Source organism: Phaethon aethereus (genome assembly GCF_964289735.1).
Source record: "Phaethon aethereus genome assembly, chromosome: 14".
Classification (NCBI taxonomy): Eukaryota; Metazoa; Chordata; class Aves; order Phaethontiformes; family Phaethontidae; genus Phaethon; species Phaethon aethereus.
The window spans coordinates 18244741-18267021 of NC_138590.1; the positions used below are offsets into that span (position 1 = coordinate 18244741).

General features: G+C 41.3%; 1 protein-coding gene across 1 annotated transcript; it reads left to right on the top strand.

Annotated features, from left to right (window-relative positions):
- Window positions 1-3426: 3426 nt before the first annotated feature.
- PPP2CA (protein phosphatase 2 catalytic subunit alpha) lies at window positions 3427-19323 on the top strand (the record flags this gene model as incomplete). The annotated part of the gene is made up of 7 exons (XM_082006195.1): window positions 3427-3528; window positions 15781-15990; window positions 16511-16684; window positions 16819-16908; window positions 17414-17575; window positions 18351-18469; window positions 19251-19323. The coding sequence occupies 7 exons, from the start codon at window positions 3427-3429 to the stop codon at window positions 19321-19323; spliced, it is 930 nt and encodes a 309-aa protein (XP_081862321.1).
- Window positions 19324-22281: the final 2958 nt, after the last annotated feature.

Sequence of the window (22281 nt, forward strand, 5' to 3'; positions counted from 1 at the left end):
CGCACAGCAGTATGGACTACCCTTGACTCATCGTGGCAGCCACACCCCGTCCATCTCCTTAGTTACAAACCACACACACACAAAAGCCTGGCATATACTCACATACTAAACATGAAGTATTATAACTGCCACCTCACAATTCACAGTTTAATCTTACTTCATATCTGACGTACTGACAAACCCCCAACTTACGCAACACAGCAGGGTGCATTTTCATTATTTCATTCTCCTTTGAAGGCTCAGATAACTATCTAAGAAAGAAGAGAAAAGCAACCATGATTCTCTAAACTATTGATTATGACTCTCAAGTAGGAGGGAGGAATGAGATCTGACTTCTGATCCACATATAGACTATTCAAAACAGCATGAGGATTAAATACAGAGCTAATGCTTGGGATGGAGATGGAACCCAAAGTTTTCCCCTTCTCTGTGAGTATCCGGGTAACTGAATCCTGAACTTGCTGTGCTAAGTCCCAAATCCTTTCCTAGCCAATGGCACAGCTTCAGCTGCAAGCAGGGAGTGCTGAATCACCTACCCCTTCCAAAGTGGGGTTTGTCCTGTCAGTGAAGAGCTATGACTGAGTCTTTTCAAACAAAAAGGGCTCCTTTCACAGGCAAGCACTTTAACACTATGCTCCTGTGAACCAGCAGTGGGTTTGGGAACCATCACACTTGCTCTAAAGACAGCAGTGATCATTACTGCAATCAGTAAGGAGCCATGTCTAATCCACACCAGCTGTGCCTTCCCCACACCTATCAGATAAAACATCACAGGACTTTAGTTTAGTTTCATAAGCAAGTAAGCCAGGTTAATAGTTTCCTGCTGTTGAGGTGGCTTTATTTCTCTCCTCTCACTTTTTTTTTTTTTTTCCAGAAACACAGCCAGCAGCAGGCAACGCAGTCCTGCCCCATTTTGGGCACTGGGATCAGTACCCAGCACATCCTCTTCTTCAGCTGGAACAACAGTCTGCCATAGAGAGCCAAAGAGTTACAGCTGACAACCCAAACCAAGGCCCTGCCTTCAGCTGAAGGCTGGACCAGATGGTCTCCACAGATCCTTTCCAGCCTGGCCCCTTCTGTGACCCTGACCCCATGCCAGCTCAAACCCTTTGTTTTGAACGCCTTTTCCAAGTAGAGGAGGGTTTTTTTGGACACTCATTTTTGCTGGCAACAGAGGGGGAATAATGTTGAGAAGGGACTGCCATCAGTGCCATATTCCTGTCAGCTTCAAGTGACCATCATCCAAGAGCAGAGAACACCTTGTTCTGGATCATAGACAGACTCTGACAAGGTGCTGAAGTACTTGCTTCTCTTCAGGCTGAGGCACAGAGTAGCAAAATTGTAGGTGCACTCGTTTCTCTTCAGGCTGAGGCACAGAGTAACAAAATTGTAGGTTCAGATTTTTCTGAAGGTTGTGGAAAATAAGTAAAAACCAACAGTAAATATTACTTTTTGTAGACAGAAACATAATTAGCTGTAAGAAGAACACCATGAGGAGTTCAAAGATGTAACATACTTGCATTTCACCGAGAATTTCACTATCTGTATGGAAAGTAGAGCACTAAATGTGGTCTTAAAACATCTTATGATGCCAGAAGGTCAACAGTTATTAAACAAAAAAACCCTCACTTCAGCTTGGCAAGTTACACAAGAGGTAATGTTATTGCTTCATGTTTTTTGCATTTATTTGTTCATGATTATTTTGTGAGTATTAAGGAAGATGTGCTACAAAGTAAATTCTTGAAACCTATCATTTTTCAATGAATAACATTTTTCCTTCTGTAACTTTAAGTACAATAATAAGAACACCTGAAGATGGAAACCTATGTAAAAAGTGCAAAAACATTCTGGAAGAAAAACAAAACACCTGAGTTAGATCATTAAAAAAACCTGATGCCTACTAGGAGAGTATGACACCAAGAAACCGAGACTGACCTATGAAAGCAAACATTCTTTTCCCCTTGCTCACTAAGTAGTTGTTAATTTGCTTCATAGTAGGCAAAGAATTTAACAATTTAGACTCTCTATTAGGCAAACCCGGACCAAGACAATTCACACCTATTAACTAGGAAAAGTCCTTGCTGATTTGATGTCAATGGGTACATTGTGTCCAAATTCCAACCCATTTAAGTGAAAGCATTTTTTTTCACCGATCATTTCATATCTTTTGGAAGTTATTTAAGGGAAATCTTGCATTGACTAATACTTCTATAATTTAAGATGCACATTACAATACATAACCAATTACAGATCACAGATGCGAGTTTCTTTCACTCCTTTTTATTGCACCTATCTCAATCCTACTGACATCTCCTTTCGGTAGAAAGCAAGGGTCCGAGTACACCGAGGTAGCTGAGGTCTACCATTAGTTTCCTGTATTTTGCTGAAAGCTTATGCTGCACCTCACTTACTCCTGCCCTCTTAAAGTGTCATAATAAACCGAAGCCTCCCAAGAACTCTTTCAATATAAATTGTTTTTAAAAGAAATGTAACACGGCCTTTTTAATTTAAGCACTATATGGCGGTACAACCGAGATAATACTTAACACTCATGCTTAAGGTGAAAAGATTTATTTCTAAGTACCTAACACCAGCAAGTGCCCTCCACTCAGGACTACAGGGAGAAGCACAAAGGCGGCGAAGCCGGACGAAGCGACTACCGCCCAGCCTGTGTCCCCCCGAGGAGCCGGCGCTCCGCACACCGGGGACAGGCCGCCTAGCTCTCCCGGGCAGGAGGAGCCATGCCAGTCCGGCCACAGCGGCCCCCTCACAGCAGCGCCCTTCGTTCCCGCCTCAGGGCTGCGGGCGGGTGGGGCTGCACCGCCCCCCTCAAGCAGAGACCCACTGAGGAGGGCGCCGGTCCTCAGCGCTGAGCGGCACCGCTGGTCTCATGCGCCGCAGGCCGGCTGTCCCCCCCTCAAAGGAACCGGGGCCCGACAGCGCGCCTCACCCGCCAGGCGGGTGGGAAAGCCCCCTCCAGCAGAACACACGCCGCCGCCTCACCGCCCCCGCCGCTTTCTGCCGCGCGAGGCTGCGCAGGCGCAGACGCGCCTCCGCTCCGTCCCGCCGCCGCCGTCCTGCCGGTCGGGCGGGTCCCGTTCGGCCCAGGCCAGCGCGCACGCGCGGTCCCGCCCAGAGACTGCGCACGCGCTGTTGCCTCCCATGGCGTCTCCCTCCCCCTCCCCGTAGTGGAAGCCGAGGCGGTGACGTCAGGAGCGGCGGCCATTACACGGTCTGGTGCGAGGGAGCGGGCGGTATTGCTGCAGCAGTGGGGAGCGCCGCGCCGGCCGCCCGACTCGCAGCGCTCCGGGCCGCTTCCGCACCCGTCGCCTGTCCTGCCGTGTCGCGGCCGCCGCCGCTGGGAGCGCGGATCGCAGGGGCCTCCGGGGTGGTGCGGCAGCAGCCGGTGAGGAGGGGGAGAGCGGGATGGAGGAGAAGGTCTTCACCAAGGAGCTCGACCAGTGGGTGGAGCAGCTCAACGAGTGCAAGCAGCTCTCCGAGGGGCAGGTGAAGAGCCTCTGCGAGAAGGTGAGAGGCAGCGAGCGGGCGGCCGGTGGCGGGGCCGCTCCCCGCCGGCGAGTGAGGGGCTGCGGGGAGGCGGTGGGGGCAGGGGCCGGGTTGCTGCGGGGAGGCGGCGCCCGGTGGGGCGGCCCGCGGGGCCGGGGTGGCTGCACGGCGGGAAGGTGAGCAGCCGGGAAGCCGGGGAAGGTACTGCCGGGCGGGGGAGGCGCCTCTCCGCCCGGTGGGCGGCAGGGGTGGAGGTCCCCGGGCGGTACGCGGGAAGAGGCGGCGGGGCGGGCGGGCTGTGTCCTCCTGGGCGGCTCCGCGGGACTGGCTGGCGCCCGACCCGCCGGCCGGGGGAGCATCCCGGGCAGCCGGGCGAACTGCGGCCCCTCCGCGGGCGGATCCGCGCCCCCTCTCTCTGCGCTGGGAGCCTGACTCCGCCTCCCGCCTTTTCAGCGCGTCCTAAAATGGCGCCGCTGCCGGGATTCTCGGGAGAGACCCCCGAGCGCGGCCGCCATCCCGGGGCGGGTGGGCCCGGCCGGCCGGCGCTGCACCGGCCCCGACCCTTCCCCGTTGCCTGTTCCCTTCCTCGGGCGCCGCTTGGCGCGACAGTCCCCCGGCGGACTCGGCTGGGCGGGGGAGAGCCATGCCCCGGCCGGGTCGCGGCGGCCAGTCCGGCCGGCCGTCGTGAGCGGAGCGTGGCGCGTGAATCGACGCGACATACTGTCATGATACGGTTAAAATCTTAAAGCAGCCCGAAAAGTGTAAGTTATTCCAACGAAAATCTGTGGTAATCAGCTGAACATTACACGGGGTAAAGAGCTGCTGCTTGAATTTAACAGCTTTTATTCCCCCCCATTATTTAAATAAGCAGAGATGCATTTGTAACGAATTGAAGGGTAGATTAACTTTGGGACTTCGGTTTCTCTGAATAAGATTCTGGGTTTCGTGGCATTCACAGGATAGGCAGTTGAATTCCCATATATACTATTGCTTATTTTTATGGTGATGGATTGGACTTGGATGTTAGAGTACTGTGTTGATTGAGGCATTCGTAGTTTAGAAGGGTCTTAAAATCAGCCCAGGATAGATTGCCTTTTGGAAATTCGAGGAAAAAATTGTTCTAGTAGTATCCAGCTGCATTTTCCAACTAGATTCTAATTCTGGATGTAACTTAATAGCTGAGCAGTTTATTTGGTTACTGAAGGTTTTATGTATTCCTACATTTCTAGACTGAAGGACGTAATATTTGTGAAACTGTTTGGAACTAGGAATTAAGCAAGTTATTAAGGGAAGTTGTTGATGTACTGGGTTCTAAAGAAGGCTGCGTACCTGCCACAAGAAGTAATTAGAATATTTTAAATTTGGCATCATGCCTTCAAATACTACAGCATGTTGTTTTGGAAGCAAATTGTTTCCAGAGGACTATGAACTTATTAAGGAACCTGAAGTGGTTTTGGCTAGACGGGTTCTTGCTTGACACCAAATTTTAGTTGACTGGTATTCTAGTGACTTGAAATTGTTACCATTTGATACAGTTTGTGTATTTTAAATGGTGGTGTGAGCAACTGGCAGTGTCACTGCCTGACTGTTTTTCATGTGCGTCTCTAATGACAGCAGTCCAGCTTCTTCCTTGTATCGCTTTGTTGGAGAGGTGAGTATTCCACTTGCTATCATTTATAAACTGATGGTGGTACAGGGTCCTGAATACCACATGAGCGGGTGTGTTTTGTAAGGTTGTATGGTAGCTCGCAGGAACATAAGGAATATACAGAAAGCTTTCAATTTCCTGGGGTTTTCAATAGGTGAGGAGTAGGCATACCATTGGAAATTCCTTACAGAAGATACTGTAGTCGCAATTATCATTGTTGCGCAAGACGACATTTTTGTTTTTTCCCAGTGGAGATGGAAATGAGCTGTATTTCTGGATAAATGCGTAATGCTCGTTACCAATAATGGTAGATGAAAGGAAAGGTTTACAGAAAGTTGTGTGTCTAACTGCTGTGTTTTGACATGAGAGGCCACAAGAATGTGTGAGAGAAGTCTACCTGAAAAATACTATTTATCAGCAACCTCACTTTGCCTCAAGTTGGGTGGATATGAGCCAGCTCCAGACCAAAGGTGGTATTTCTCTGGGTGGTGTGATACTGTGCTTGAGCTGAAATTCCCTCTCTCTGACTGGTTTGCGGTCAACACTTTGCACAGTACAGCCACATGGCTGTTTATGTTAAGGAGAGATGATTTGTCACTGATACTACAGGTGGATTTACTGGGACTTCTGCTAATAGTAGTTAAGTTTCTGCATGGTTGCTTATGTGAGGAATTGGAAGTAGGCCCTTGAAGTCAGAGTTTTCCATCAAGTCGTCTCTTCCTCAGCAAGTGGGAAGCTGTGTTCGTGAAAGCAGGGCGTTAGTTGAATTCTGTGCCCTCGTGCTGAGGGACAGTGTTTGCTTTAACGTGTTTCCAGCACTGACTCTCAGAAACTGCTGAGTTGTGCTTCATGTTTTGATTGTCTTAAGTATTTTCTTGGATGTAATCATACCCAAAGGTTATGTTTTTCCATAAATAACTTAATGTGTTAAGGACAGCGTCAAATATAGCGACTGTTCCAAAGGACAGATGAAGACCCTACTAGATACAAACTGTCATTCTTCACCACATTGAATTCTAGCTAGGGCTGGTTAAAATTAATAAATAAAATAATGTTTGCAATGGCTTTTTCCCCGTAGCACTATTTGGTTGGATGATCTTCCTGACTGGTATTTCTTGATCTGCTGGGACTTCATGTGTGCAGACTGGTGCCTGTCTAATAAGAATAAGCCTAAGGCTCTCTTGTATTTCAGTATTGATATCTAAAGAACTTAACAGCTATTTACAAACATAATAATTAAGTGTGGCCACTCATGCATCCCAGTTACTTTCTTAGTGCCTCTTACTTTGTGCCTGGTTACCTGGGTGATGGGGGTGTTGGTGGTAATTGGGTAGAAATGTCCTATAAGTCTAAGAATAATTTGTAACCATGAATAGTACATAATACTTCCACAGATATGAACCTCTGAGTCAAAATTAACTTACTCTAGGCTTAATATGTGCTATGTATTTTATGGTACATCAGTTGTGTGACCAAGTGTGCATGCTTTGCTTAAGGATTTGATAAATGTAAGTTTTGAAGAAGTGGTTAAAACGTACACTGTATAGTCACTGTTAGGTATCAGCAGTGTTTGTCCTGTTAATGCTGAATTGTTTATTGACTGTTGTTAGTGAACGGAGGAGAAGGGAAGTCCTTTAATGCCAGGTGAGGATTTTTCCACTGGCCATTTTGAATGAAACATGCTGTTTTAGAATACTGTTCTTTTCCATACTTTGTGAGCTTAGAGGGAAGGGGTCTTTTCTCCTCACTGTGGTGAATAAATGCCCTTTATCACAGGAGATGGAACTGTGGTACATTGCTCAGGAAGGTGGGATGACAGTCTAGAAATGCACAAAGCTGAATTTATGGATAGTGTCCATTGGTTATTTCAGAAAGTATCTAGTGCAGGTGGAGGCAGAGGTATCAGAGTCTCTTCCCTGGAAATATTACTGTGTAATTAAGTGGGTGTGAACATGGCATCCGTTTTTTTAGAAAAAGATGATAATTTGGTCATATATGCTGTGTAGAGTGTCCAGGGTCCTTTTCCTGTGTACTTGAATTACTAGTGAAATACATTGAATAGTCAGTGCTGGTATCCAGAATTTTTTAAACTAGATGGAGGGCTGATACTGGTAAAGACATTCAAGAAACCTTGATTCAAGCCTTGTCTCTTGCGGCTTTTGATCTGTAACAATGATCTTTGTTATATTTGCTTTTTGATTTGTCACCAGTGCTAATTTTCATGGTATAAATATGTTTCTGGGCCATATTGTTGTCTGGTATGTACCTTGTTAATGGTGTATTTTTCCTATTTTTTTTTCCCTGTGGCAGAACTTCCACCTTTGTTTAACACCAGCTCTTCCAAGTTAGATTTTTGAGACTGATTGGAAATGAGGACTTAACCAAACATGCCTGTGTCACTGCAGCTGTGTGAACTGCTTGAACGTGTTCAGTTTATGTTCAGTGCCTTAGTTTTGGGAGGGCAGTATATTACTGATGAAGCTTTCTTTTGGGTCAAAAAAACCACCTGCAATCAAAGTTCAGTTTCTCTAATGCATAGGACTCACAAGTTTTGTGGATCGCACTCCTGTGTTTTAAGCTATTACTGCCCTGAGATGTCTGCCCCACTTCTTTTTCAGAGGCACATGTTTTCTTCTGCCTCCTTTGCTGTTGGGGAGTTACCTGTCTTAGCTGACTGTTTTTGGCCAGAAGATAATGTTTTAAACTGTCCCCAGCTGCACTTGTAAGGGCTTTTCCTGTAGCTAGCTTTTGCATTCCCGTATCTTTACATGTATCCATCACACATAACTGTTCTTTAAACAGTTGATTGTAAAAATGGGTGTTCCTGTCTGAACTTGCTGTAAATTAACTGAAAAACCTGCCCCAACAGAATTCCCAGCTAGTGAGAGTTTCCATGTAGTGGGCTTTGTATTGGACAAGTTCTGTGTCCTTCTACCCCTACCCCCCTGGCAGAAGAAGAACGTGGGTCTGGGAAGCACAGCATTTCGGTTCCTCCTTGCTGCTGCATTGGCTTCTGGATTCACTAAAAAGGGAAACCCTTGAATTACTGCCAGTGGTGGGAGAGCCCTCTTAGGGATTCCAGGGGCTCTGAGAGATCAGAAGATGGTTTAGGATTCTTTTGCTGCAGCTTTGAACATACCCAGGGATCAAGGCATTGATGAGTGCCTGTCGTTACACCTTCCATCTCTGAAGAGTTACAGGTGTATTGTGAAAAGCTTTTTGTGACATTTTAATTAATAACTTGTGCTTTAGATTGATCTGGAACACTTTCACAGAAAAGATCCTTTCGCTCCCAGTGTTCTATGGTGGATTTTTTTTTGGTGATGGTTGTTAATATAAAATGGAAATTATCTCTCTGCACAAAAGGCATTTGAAGAATCAATCTTGCCAGCCTTCTCACCTAGTCCAGATTATATGTGTAACATTTTGATGTGCGCGTGAGTATTTAGTCTTGTATGTGGCAATTCTTGTAGCATCATCAGCTTTCCAATTTTTTTTTCCCCCCAATTCCAGGAAATGCTGTAAAATTGACTTGTGCTGGTAGTTAGGTGTTATGTGTATGTTTGTTTTTAAATTACATTAGCTGTGATCAAATGGGATTAAAATGTAATTTTGTGTTGTTTTAGAAGTTATTTTGGGCATAGCTTAAGATGACAGAAGTAGGCACTCGTGAGACAGAGCAAGTTCCTACTTGAGTTCTACCAGTTTAAGGCTCAGGACATGGATGAGGCTGTAGGTTGATGTCCTCTTCCAAATCTACCTGTGGTGGAGGCTGTTGCCTCCTCAGATCTGATGACAGTGCTGCTCTGTGCTTGCTCCCTAGCCATTTTCAGTTAGTCATCTGGGCTGCCTTATTACACTGTTTAACCCAACCTGTCTGGCTGTGTCTGGCTTGAGTTAAGGAGGCCTTGTACAAAAGGCTCTTTGAAGGGAATCGAAGGAGCAGTGATTGAATTTCCATCCTCACTTAGGGACCCTTAAACACTACACCTATATTCAGTAACACAGTTGTTACCCTTGGCTCCTTTTCTTTAGGTAGTATGTTAAGCCGGGAAAAAACCAGTTTATTCTTAACTAAAGAATAAATACTGGAGCTCAACTGCTCAGTAGTCGGGTCTCCAATATTTCTGTCGGGTATATTAAAAATACCTTCCAATATAGGTGTTGCATACTTGCTAGTTGGTTTTGAAGTACATTTCTTGAGTTTTGACACATGTGCTTACCCCACCCTCCAACTGATGTCCTGACCGTACCTTTAACATGACTGTGCCTAGCTGTGGTTGGAGTTATTTGAGCAAAAGTGTTGAAAACCTTTTGAGTTTATTACATGAAGCTGGACTTGCAGATTTCAGGCACAGGTAGTTTGAGAATAGCTTCAGCCTATTTCTTTTTTTAACAACTTGAATGATACAAAATTAATGCAGCTTATTCTACAGATGGGACTGAAGACCATCTTCTGTGTAAGTGATCAGCTTTATGCATTAATACTGTTGCTGTGTTTCTTGGAACTCCTATGCAGATAGGAAGGCATCTGGATTTCCTGAGCTATTTGGCCTCCTATATTTTTAAAAAGATTTTTCTGGACTTTGTTTTTCTTTGAACTCAAGGTCAAAGACACTAAGATCTTTTGTATGAAGCAAAATAATGACATTGAGTGCTTTCAGAGGAGCCCCTTCCTATCCTCGTTTTCCATGTGGTCTTGTCAGCTACTGATACTTAAATAGCAGTTCCCCTTTCCTTCTCCCAAATCTGCCTCTGGGGGAAAGAACACTTCTTTCAGTTATGCTGAGTACGTAAGGCTGCTAATGATTTTTCCAAACTCAAGTGTTGAGGGGACTATCAAGGCTGCAAATGGTGTCAGTCATTACTTTGTAATACAAAGGAATAGAGGGTTATTTGGCAAAGTTTACTGCCTGCATGCTTTCTTGTAGACCTTCTTATTCTAGAATTTACAGTAGAAAAAGAAAGGTGGTTGTCTCATTTAATCTTATATGCAGTACTGGCATTAGGATTGATCTTTTGACTGGCTAACATGTGTTTTACTAGTCTTCTCTTCTAAGCAAATAGAAATTGCTAAAAGAGCAAGGGAGCAGTTGTTGCTGAGTTGAGGAGCAGTGAAGAAGGGTACTTTGCTGTGTGTTGTGAAATACAAAGCTGATTGGATTTTATGCTTTTTTGTTTAGTTAATTGCCTGTTCTTCTTCACTGACAAATAGTCATTGATACATGAGCTACTAAACGTTCATTTTGTGTACTTTGAATTAAAATAAAACTTTTGAGATCATTAAGGTTGGAAAAGACATTTAAGGTATGTTAGTTCTGTTTGTCCTATCCCGAGAAAATCAAGGGCTACAAATGTAGTGACTGTATCGTGACACACGTGTTCTCAGGAGCTGCACTGAGACTCTTTGACCAGGCATATCTTGTTTTCCTTCACTGAGTTCTAAACCTTCAGTATGGCTGGTAGTGAAAGAGGTTAGAAACAAAGGTATGGGCTCTAGTCACAAAACCAGGGAGAAAGCAGGTCCGTTATCTTCTGTTTCAGTGCTGGGAAAAGAGTATTTTGCTGCTGTGGCTGCTTCTATGTGGATGGAAATCCTGATTTTACTTACTTGAGAATATTAAATCATTAAATGTCAATAGGGACCTTTGTGTTTTAATTTTGTTCCTACTTACACATTCACATTGAACTCCTTAGTGGATTCTGAAGTTCTGCATAAATCAGTTTCCCATTTGTGTCATATGTAAACTTGACTGCTGTCATACCTTCTTCACTGAAGGGTGATAGTGAAAGCCTCATTTCTCTGGTTTTGTTTAAAATGTCAGACAGTAAATGAAAATACTTTTTGCTCTAAAAATGGTGAGCCCATCTTCTGTCTGAACATGTTCTCTTTCCTCTGCAAGTAAGGGGTGGGGGAAACCCTTAAACTGAAGGACACAAATGCATTCACTCTGCAGAAGACTGCAGGAGACTTGGTGACTGTAATGGATGACTTTGCTTGGAACTGGAATCTCTTCTAGGCCACGATGTTTGGCCAGCTAAAACCAGTATTCATCTCAATTAGCTGATCATTGTGCATTTAGTCACATCCTGTGCATCTTGACGACAGGAAATTATGGGCGTGGTGAAGTCTTCGATCTCATAAAAATATCTTTATGGTAACTACAAATACCTTTTTTTCCCCTCCTTGGTTACAGTGGGTGCTTCTCAACACACACTTTACTAGACAGCATGGTGGGGTTGCAAGTGTGAATTCTGGTCTGCCAAGAATGACACATTGCCATCTGCAACCATGACTTTGGAGCTATGTCATCGAATTAAAATAATGTTTGTATTTCTTCAACTGAGGTTTATCTTTTACTTATGTTTTGGTAAGTGCTTTATAGCACTGGTTCACTGCTATGCAGCATTTTCAAGCATTGTTCTAGAATTATGCAATGGCACAGTAATGTTTACTGCATTCTTTTTTTCTGATGTGCCCCAGAGTTTTTCAGGATAGATATTTGGTTTGGGCTGTAGGAGCTCCTGCTAGAATGTATGGATCTAGGAAGGGGTAGGAGTAATGGAGAAGTAACTGTTATGTTCTGGAAACACAATGGAATATGGATACAGATGAATTCAGAGGATTTTTCAGAAATGGACGACTTGAAATTAATTCTGTGAGGCAAAGTTGATGATATATGCTGCTCACTTGTCCTCAGCGTGGAGTTGAGAAGGAGAGGGGATGGATTATAGCCTTTATGGCACTTGACTCTGAGCCTTAATCAGTGGCATATAGGATAAAAATATATGCAGGGAACAGTGGAAATAGGAGATACCTCTGCATACATACAGCCACTGCATCTCATTAAATGTCAAGATCTGAAAATCATATGGTAGTAGCTTTAATGGTGATACTTTTTTTTTTTCATTCTTATCACTGACTGTTCATTATAAAATGCAGAGGTTATGTTTGGATCTTTCATTGTCTTAAAACAATGAAGCTAATCTTTGTACTTTTAAGAACAGTGTTTTGCATAAAATATGTGCTTTGTAAACAAAGGCAACAAAACAGTGCTTTACTGTTCGCCTGGCTATTTAGAAGATGTGCAGCAGTCCAGGAGTGGTTTAATTCCTAAATAGTAGGTTGTATTTTCATGCCGTACTACTTGCTTTACAATAAAGTCAAAATGTGTTGTTTTCTTGTGTGTTTAAATCAATATTGGTTTTATTCTTCTTGTCTTTTGGGTGTTTTGGGATTGTACAAGTTGGCTTTTTCCAGAGTAAATGGCTGAGTAAGCCAATATTTCAGATACCATGTAGGAATGAATTCCAGTCACCATGACTAAGCTGAAGTGTATTTGATATGTGCTTATTGTTTGAACTTTGAGATTGCTCCAAGTAAAATACATGACTTTCCATCTCAGCAATTGTTGTTTATGACAGCATTTTATTTAGTTCTTCTTATGCTCTTCTTGTGCAACTGTGTCTTAGAGCTACATGTTTTTTCTGTGTTAGACTTTATTGGTGCTTGGCTGTAAAATTAGCATTTATCAGTTTGAAATAATGGGTTATTTTCAGTCTTAGTCTGTATCCATTTGCTCTTGGCTTTGGAATCAGAGTGTGTAGGGCTGAAAAAATAGTTAAGCTGATTGGGAGATAGGTCTTACAACTGTAATGTATGCTGTTGATACTGAGTTTTTGCTTAAGTTATTCATCTTTTTAAAATTGTAGAATACCATCACAAGTTAAACTTTCTGTGATTTGTGGGCTACTTAGTAGGATTGAAGGCCTACAGAAGTTCAGGGCTCTCTTAAGAATTGTTAAGAACTGAAAAAAGACTGAGAAATGAAAGTACTAATAAATGTTCAAGAAAAATCTGTTTTAGAATTGTGCAATTGTTTATTCTAGTGATAGGCAATGAAACCTGAATGTTTCAAAATGTTGGTGTCAAAATACTGCAAAGGTATTGCACTATTACCCTTCTTGGCAATAGGCACTGGGTTTTTGAAGTACAAGGCATCAGGTATGTGTCTCTCTTCCCTAGTTCTCCCTCATCAGGTGGTTTGACCAAGGAATACTTTGTGTGGTATTGAAGGCTGCTCTGCTGCTTCCTGGTTGTGAGGAAGTGTAGCAGAGCTGCTGGTGGGAAGTCCTCTGTATTGAGGGGGAGGATGGATGGGGATGGACAGGGAGGGAGTTGCATGATGTGGCTGAGCAAGTAGCATCAATGTGGATCTCGGGGAAAGGATCAATAAAGAGGGAGTGGAATGGGATGCAGTTGCGCAGGGCAGTGTGTGGTCCAGTACAAAGTCGGGGTCACAGATACTTCAGTAGTATCAGTGACAGCCTAACTTCATGAAACTTGAATTGTGAAATTGTAGTATTACATGTACTGTTGTCTTACCAACTTGTGTTTTTGTTATGTTACAGTATATGAAAACATTTTTTGCTTTACCCTTTTATAGAAATTGATTTAATGTGGAAATTTGGGGTGTTGTTCATGCACCACTTGTTGGTGGCTTGTTTTCAGCCTGTTATTTTTTCTACTCTTGGCTCTGCTGAAGCTCTCTTGTAGAGGCAGGGATACTGCTTAAGTACTTCAGTATATGCCACTGTTAATGCTATGGGACATGATAAGACTGTAAATAGACAAAGCAGTTCATAAGACAGTATTTCATGAAACTCATTTTAGAACATGGAAATACTGAAATCCTTGCACCAGCATTCCTTCACTGCAGGATTTAAATAGAGATTGCTGTTTTGCAAGTTGACCTGGAACAGTCGTTTTCCATCAGAGCAGCTGTCTGACTTATCTACGTGTTTGGTCATATGCATATCTGAGTGATTTAATATTTCAAAAACTGAGGAAGCAACAACTCCGTTGCTGAGAACTATGCCGTTTTAATCTCTGTCAGCATAAACGTTGCATACTTTTGATGAAAAATGAATGCTGCATTTTTTGTGCAATGCTGCCAGTGCATTAAGAACATACAGCAGTAGCAAGCATTGTAATTAAAGAGGAGGATTTTTTTTATATTGAAGCCCTATAAGTATATGTAACGTTCTCTTGTCAAAAGGCGAATTAGGATGGCTAATGCTTCTGAATGTAATAGCATATTAGAAGAGGCTAAGGCTGTTAAAACACTTTCAAAACATCCGGTGAGTGTCACTGCATTAAAATGAACTTAAGTCAGGCTATCTTAAAATAAATCTACACTTTTAGCATCTACCACAAGCCAACAATGACCTATCTTTAGTACTAGGCATGGCATGAGTGGAAACTGTCATATGAGATTGACTTTTGATGTAAATATGTCTGCAGAGTGATTTAACTCTGTTGCTCATGCTATAACATGTAAAGCTCTGTGCTGTGCAGGCTGCTTAACCATGATTGCATTTTTGCATTTCTTTCCAGTGTTGAATGAAACGTTGAATTTCATGAATCTTCATGGTTAAACTAGGATGAATGTGGTGTTGGTCTTCCATCTCTCTCTTACTGGTGTATACTTCAGAATATTTTGGCTTCAGCGTGGCCTGTGCATAGGTGGTATTTGGTACTGTTTCTGCAAGTCTTGTAGACACCTTGGCTTATAAAATAGAATATAGTTTTTATATATTCTCTTGTCATTCCGGTAATGAGGTAAAAAAGGGGATCCTTTTCAAATAGGAACATTGGTGGTTGAAAGGCATGGAGATCTTTGTTGATGGTAACTTGTAAACTTGTTACTATTTATATTTCTAATACCATCTTGATTTAGAAAATTATTGTGGCATGTGTTTGGTGACTGTTCTGAGAACAAACTGTAACAACTGGCAGTGTGATGGTATGATTAAGGATTTCTTGCATTATTTCAAAATTACCTTTCTGATGCTCTATTTAGCTTGTGCTTCATACAAATTGCTTTTGTCTGCAACTTCTATGTACTCAATTTTGTGGAAAAAATGGAAACAACAAAGATGTTCCCCTACTTTGGTTTGTAAAGATACAACTCAGTGTTACTTGTATGTACTTAAACACAAAACTTGTCCAGAAACCTTGTGCAGGTAATCTACCTGCTCGGCAATTGCTGATACCACTGGATGTAGCTTCTGCTTTGTGTAGGATTCTGCCTTTGCATTCGAAGATGTATGTATAGAGAGGTGGCAAACTGTCTTCTGAAGTGTAGAACTCCCCAGGAGCTTTTGCTGGTCGATACGGCTGTGCTCACTTCCCCGGGGAGGGTCTTCGTTTTGGCCACGTCTGAGGGTTGGAGATAAGACATTGGCATGATTTTTAGATTTAATTTTTCGAAATACCTACCGACTTCAGTTCCAGCGGTGATGGTCATTGTTTTATGCTTCATGAAACTATTTTTATAGAAAGTCTGAGGTTTTGTGTTTTTCTATGCTGGAAATTAATTCTAAAATACTCTCCTTGGGGAGGGAAAAAACCACCAAACTAAAATTCTGCTACTAATAAAAGGTTGCATAAAGCAAAACTTCGTTTTAAGTAAAGATAAAACTCTCTTCTCAAGTGATTCAGTCAAGGAAGGGACAAGAGTTGATACAGAGGGCAGGTAGAGAGCTGGAATTGGTAGAACATACTTTGAATGAAATGACCGTTCATAGACAAACTCACAATTTCCCTGTTTTTTGTTTTATAGGCTAAAGAAATTTTGACAAAAGAATCTAATGTACAAGAAGTGCGATGTCCAGTCACAGTCTGTGGAGATGTCCACGGACAATTTCACGACCTCATGGAACTTTTCAGAATTGGAGGCAAATCACCAGACACAAACTATTTGTTTATGGGGGACTATGTTGACAGAGGATATTATTCAGTTGAAACAGTCACGTTGCTGGTAGCTCTTAAGGTAACTTTTCTTCTCAGCTGTACAGTTCTGTATAAAATTTACATAGTTACTATCCTGACTACACTTAATATCTATTACCAATTGTACTGCATTGGTTTTATAGATATGAAAACTGAAATGCTGGCTGTCTTAGTTTTCTAAGGTACTTATGAAAAAAAATCTAGTGTTCAGGTGCAAGCCTGGATAACTTTTTCTAAAATGAGTGCTGTATTTATTTTTTACTTGCCTAAATAGCAATTTTCAAGAATTTATTTAGAGAGGTCAGCTCAATGCACAGGTGTAGTGAAGTCCAGTAGTAACAATTAATATAAAATTTTGAATTAATCTCAAAATTATTTTGCAGCTGAAGATTTGAATTAATTATCCCTTCTTTGCTCAAAGGTTGTAATTGAATCTTCATCTTTAAAAAGAGTTTGGTTTTGATTGCTTTATTGATATATGACGGGGATGAGGGGAGAAAATTCTCTTTGTTTGGGAAGATGTGTGTTTTGATGCCTCTAAAATAAATTGTTACGTTTAGGTCCGTTACCGTGAACGTATCACAATTCTTCGAGGGAACCATGAAAGCAGGCAAATCACACAAGTATATGGTTTCTATGATGAATGTTTAAGAAAATACGGAAATGCAAATGTTTGGAAATACTTTACAGACCTTTTTGATTACCTTCCTTTAACTGCCTTGGTGGATGGCCAGGTATGTTGAAATTTTACAAACTTAAATGTTACTAGTTGTAAAGGAAGATATTAACACTGTATTCTATCAGCTCTCAGCTTTAAAGGAATCTCTTGTAGATGTTTTCCTAAACTTCATGTATCTAACTCTTCCAGATTTTCTGTCTACATGGTGGCCTCTCCCCATCGATAGATACACTGGATCACATCAGAGCACTTGATCGCTTGCAGGAAGTTCCCCATGAGGTACTGAAAAATAATTTTCTAAACTCATCGTGGGACTCACGATTTGGCATACATTGGGTATTTGAATACACAGGCCAAAAATAAAATTCAAAACAACTTGGCAATATGAAAGTGCCTGTCTTGCTGTACTAGGTTTTTTGGTTGTTTGGAGGGGTATGTGTTGGTTGCTTTTTTGGTTTTGTTTGTTTTGTTTGGGGTGTTTTTGGTTTTGAATTTTGTAAGGAAAACTAAGGGGCATGTTCTTGCCTAAAGTAAGAAACATTTTAGTGTGCCTAGAATCTTAACAGGCATCACCACTTAATGATCTCAGAGGTGAGAACTATTTCTATGAAGACTCTTCATTCCGAGTAACTTCTTGATAGTGTTTCCAGTGTTAACTGCACTAGCTGTTGTAGGTGATTGTGGGTTTTATTTTGGTCTCAAGGAGATGCTGCGACAAGTTCTGCAGGATGTGTGTGGGTTTTTAACACTCAATTTTTGAAATGTCTTAAAAAATTTCTTACAGGGTCCAATGTGTGACTTGCTATGGTCAGACCCAGATGATCGTGGTGGCTGGGGAATTTCTCCTCGAGGTGCAGGTTATACGTTTGGACAGGATATTTCAGAAACCTTTAACCATGCTAATGGCCTTACGTTGGTTTCAAGAGCTCATCAGTTGGTAATGGAGGTAAGCAGGCTAGCCTGTGTGTTTAAACCCTTGATTGCGCAGTTGGTGTGTTAATACGTACTCTTGTGTGTCAGAGATGTGCATGTGCTGCTGTGACTACTGATGATCCAGCTGAGAGTCTTCCAGAAACTCTATTTTGACAGTATTCATGTGCTACTAAAGGAGTTCCTTGCTTTGATGGTGGAGTAACCTTTATTTTGGCTGCTTTTTTTCCTGAAAATTTACAGTAATGTCCCAAAAGAGACTTCAGTAGTAGATGTGGTTTTGAATTTCTGTGTAGATAAAAAGGTTCTTACTGAGTTCCTTGTTAAGAAAATGCACACCAATATGTGTGTCTTGAAAAAAGATGTATTTTTCTTTTTTACCTTGGTTGTGTGTTTTTGTTTGTAGTCTGTAGTTATCCCTGGCAGTTAGAATTTTTAAAGGTATGTCTGGATTCTAGTTTTGGTGATAGTAGCTTAAAAATCAGAGTAGACTGTGCACTTCGGAATTGCTGTTTTAATTTTTTAATTCAAATGCAATGGAGAATTCTTGCCGGTTTTGTTTTTAAATATGTTTAGCTCACGCTTACTAGTAAGAAGCAACATAGGAAGGACAAAATTCCTTTTTACCCTTTTTCTCTTGAGAAGACAAATAAAGATAGAGCCTTAATCTTATTTAAAATGATACTAGGAATGCCACTTAGGGGTTTGTGCATTAAAAATTCAGTTTAGTAGTCAGATGGTTATATGGAGTACAACAAATTAACTTGGCTGCCACAATTTTTGTTCTCCAGGGGTACAACTGGTGCCATGATCGGAATGTAGTAACAATTTTCAGTGCTCCAAATTATTGTTACCGTTGTGGCAACCAGGCTGCAATTATGGAACTTGATGATACTCTAAAATACTCCTTGTAAGTATGTTTAAAAATGAGATTTACATTGCCTTTTATTTTAAGATAGTTGCTGTAGCAAGATACTGCTTAATTGTTGTGTTAAGGTATGTTTTTTTACCCTTGTACGCTTTTTGGGTAGTGAAGCGAATATGGACTTGTTGGGTTAGTTGCATTTAAAGTCTTGGAGCCAAATATCTGGGACATCTTGTCTGTCAGATGAAAGTGAGACTCCTCGATTTTGTTTTGTATAACTGGAGTTTAATGAAATACTATAGAGGTATGTGATTTGAGAGTAAGAGTACTCTGTCACATCTGAGGTGATGCCTTCCTATGAGTCTAGGGTAAGGGACTTCTGAAATCTTCAAATTCTTCAGATGTTAGGATGTCGGCTTTTTTAATGAGGTTTCTAATTAACTTCCTCAGCAACAACTTTTACTAGTAAACGACGCAAAAGCATTGTGTAAACTGCCCCATTTGACAACTACTGTAGACATTAACTTTCTAAATATATACTAATGTTTGAGCAATTTATGAGTCTTGAAGCTAAGATTCATTTCTCTCCAGTCCTTAGTAGTAATCATAAGAGGAGTTTAAAATATGGGGTATAGGGATTATAAATACATACTAATAGGAGGAGTGGAAGAAGTTGAACACTTGTCCTAGAAGACTACTTTAATTGGTTGAAAAAAGCTTGAAAAGGCTTACCTGTTCTAAGACCACTGCTACTGCATTTCATATATAAAACATACCTGAATGTGAACTAAACTCTTGCGGCTTCATTAATATCTATGCTTTTCAGTTTGCAGTTTGATCCAGCACCACGTAGAGGTGAACCGCATGTTACTCGTCGCACCCCAGACTACTTCCTGTAAAGAGATTTTAGACCTGTACAGTATTGCCATGAACCATATGTTGACCTAAAGAAAATGGGAAGAGCAACAGTAACTCCAAAGTGTCAGAAAATATTTAACATTCAAACTTGTTTTCACATGGACCAAAAGACGTGCCATATTCAAATACAAAGCCTCTTGTCGTCAACAACTGTGACCACTTTAGAATGAACCAGTTCATTGCATGCTGAAGCAACATTGTTGGTCAAGAAACCAGTTTCTGGCATAGCGCTATTTGTAGTTACTTTTGCTTTCTCTGAGAGACTGCAAATAATAAGATGTAGACATTAACACCTCGTGAATACATTTAACTTTCCATTTAGCTATAGCTTTATTCAGCATGACTGTAGATAAGGGTAGCAGCAAACAATCATTGAAGCTTAAAGAACATTTTTAAAATAAGTACCAAGGCCTCATATTTGTTCTGAAACTGTTTGTTTGTTTTATTTTCAGGGAATACTGTTTAATTTAATTGTATTGATTTTTTTTTTGTCTGCACTCAGTTCCCTCTTCCACTCTTTGCCCTACCATATTGTCCCTTGTAATTGTCCAAGGATAGTGAATTACTTTGAACAGAACTGTTTTTTTCTGTAAAACAATGTTACTGCAGGACAGAGCTGCAGTGTTTTTCATAATAAACTTGTGAACTAAGTATGGAAAAATGTCAAATCCTAATTGCATCTCAGGTCAACTGTGGTTTAATAAACTAAGATGTAGCTGGATGGGTTTTATAAACTTGCGTAGAAATTTCCACCTTAAATATTTAAAACGGAAGTGATTGGAGTGTGCTGGAAAACTCTGACCTTTTGAATTCTGTCCCAGGGAGGTGCCTGGTCATTGATGTCATGCAGCTGAGAACAGAGCTTGCTTATTGCTCATGTGTTGCTCTTTCCCTCTTGGTGCTCTATTCAAAAATGGAAGAATATAGGATAACTTAATTGATTGAGCATGGCTTTTTTTCAAGTGTAAATCTAAGTCTGAGTTACTTATGATGTAGGTGCTAATACGTAAAATAATTTTCTGAAAAACTAAGAATAAAACCAGTTTTCTAAATATTAAAGGAAATAACTTGAAATTTAGTACTACGTGTATTGCCCAAGCTTACATTCTGAAAAATAGTGGTATGTGTTTTATGTTAACTTCTGTTAAAACATTTCCTTTCTACCAGTTTGTTTCAGAATTTGAATCCTGATTTGATTATTTTGTTCAAAACAGAAATTTAAATTTTATGCCTTCTTAAGGCTTGTGCTTGAAACTTAATGGGCATGTCTTAAAAAGATGTACCTGGCTGTTTTACTTATATTGTTTAAGAGACTTTAAATTCCTTGGGCACAATGCAGACTCTGCAACAACATAAAGGATTTTTTTTTTTTAACACAGCTTGCTTCTAAGGGAAAGTACAGAAATTTTGCAAATGTCCAACTTACCTGGAGGCCTAGTCCTAGATGCACTTACAGGGGCTTTCTTGCTTTTCTGCTGGAAGACTGCTGAATTCTCTAACTTGCAAAAAAGATGCTGTGTTTCACCAAGCATTACTTCATCCCTTTTCTGAAAGGCTTGAGTGGTTGCTTTTTTCTTCAGCAAAAATTCAGACTTGTCCTGTAGGTTGGGTTCCAAATGGTTTCTGGAGAGCACTCAGTCTTCTGCAGTTTGATCTCTTGCAGGAAGAAGTGCATACTAAAAATAAGTGCATCGCAAGTGTCTTTTTTTAGTATATCAGGAACTTTTGCTTTGATCGCTATTTAAAAAAAAACCCTTTGCTGTAGAGAGTAGTTCACTTTAAATTCCTGTCGCATGCCATTCTCTGTAAATGTTTTTGTAGATTAGAACTTTGTGCCTCAATTGACACCATTCCTTCAAGAGTAATGACTTTGCCCTATTTTCTGTTTTCCCTGGTACTTTAATTGGCGTTGATTCATCTGCTCTGGGGGGGAGCAGCTGGTTCATTTGTTCAGTTCCTGTACACAAAATGAAAGCAGTTGTTAGTAAAGACAATGGAAGATGTTGAAAGTCACTCCAGTTTTTGTACTTTCCCCTGTAACTATGCTGTGACTGGCCATCTGAAGATTTCATTGAGAATATCACATTGTGAGCAAAAAAATTGTTACTCTGATGGAGATTGGCCACACCACATCTTTGGAAGACTCAAGAGGAGAAGGAAAACTTCAAGTAGAAATAATAACTGTCTGATTTATTGGTAGCTGATTGATTAAAGTTCACCTGAGCAAAACTTCAAACTGTGATGACACTGGCTGCAGAGAAATGAGCATAATTAGGATTTGTACTTGTTTTGGCGATCTGTGTTGATGTTTCCTTCTTCACTACAAAGACTGGTAAATTCCATGAAAAGTAAAGTAGGAGTAGCTGGAGATCATGTATTGTGGTAATTCGGTATTTTTAAAAGCAGGATAGTTAAACCGAGAGGTTAGTGAGGAGGGCTGACATTGGGATTTCATTTGTCAGAAGGCAGTCACAGATGAAACTTGATACTTTTCTACGAACCACTCTAAGAACTTCCCGTTTTTCCTTCTGTTTCTCAGAATTTGGATAGAGTCGGTAGAATCCTGTTGTTGGCCAGATGGGGGAGGTTTTTGAGCTTTCCATGTTGCCTTTTACTTAAGTTGCAGTTACTGATGTCCTGTCATTTGGCCACGTATCCAAATTTGTATATTGGACTGAAGCAAACAGCCTTCATTTGTGAGGCCTGTCCTGACCTAAGGAGTCCTTAAGTCAAAAGCAAGAGACAAAATTACACTTCTGCACAGGAAAACATTCAGTAACTTTGTTTTTGAAAGGAAAAACGAGACAGAGTGAAAGTGTGTAGATTTGCCAGTGATTTTCCCCCTTCCCACTCTTTCTTCACCCTCCCTCTGCCTGTTTGATCCTATGCCCTGTTCCCCCTGCCATCCCCGACTGCTCAGCTGCCGCGGCGTCCCTCTT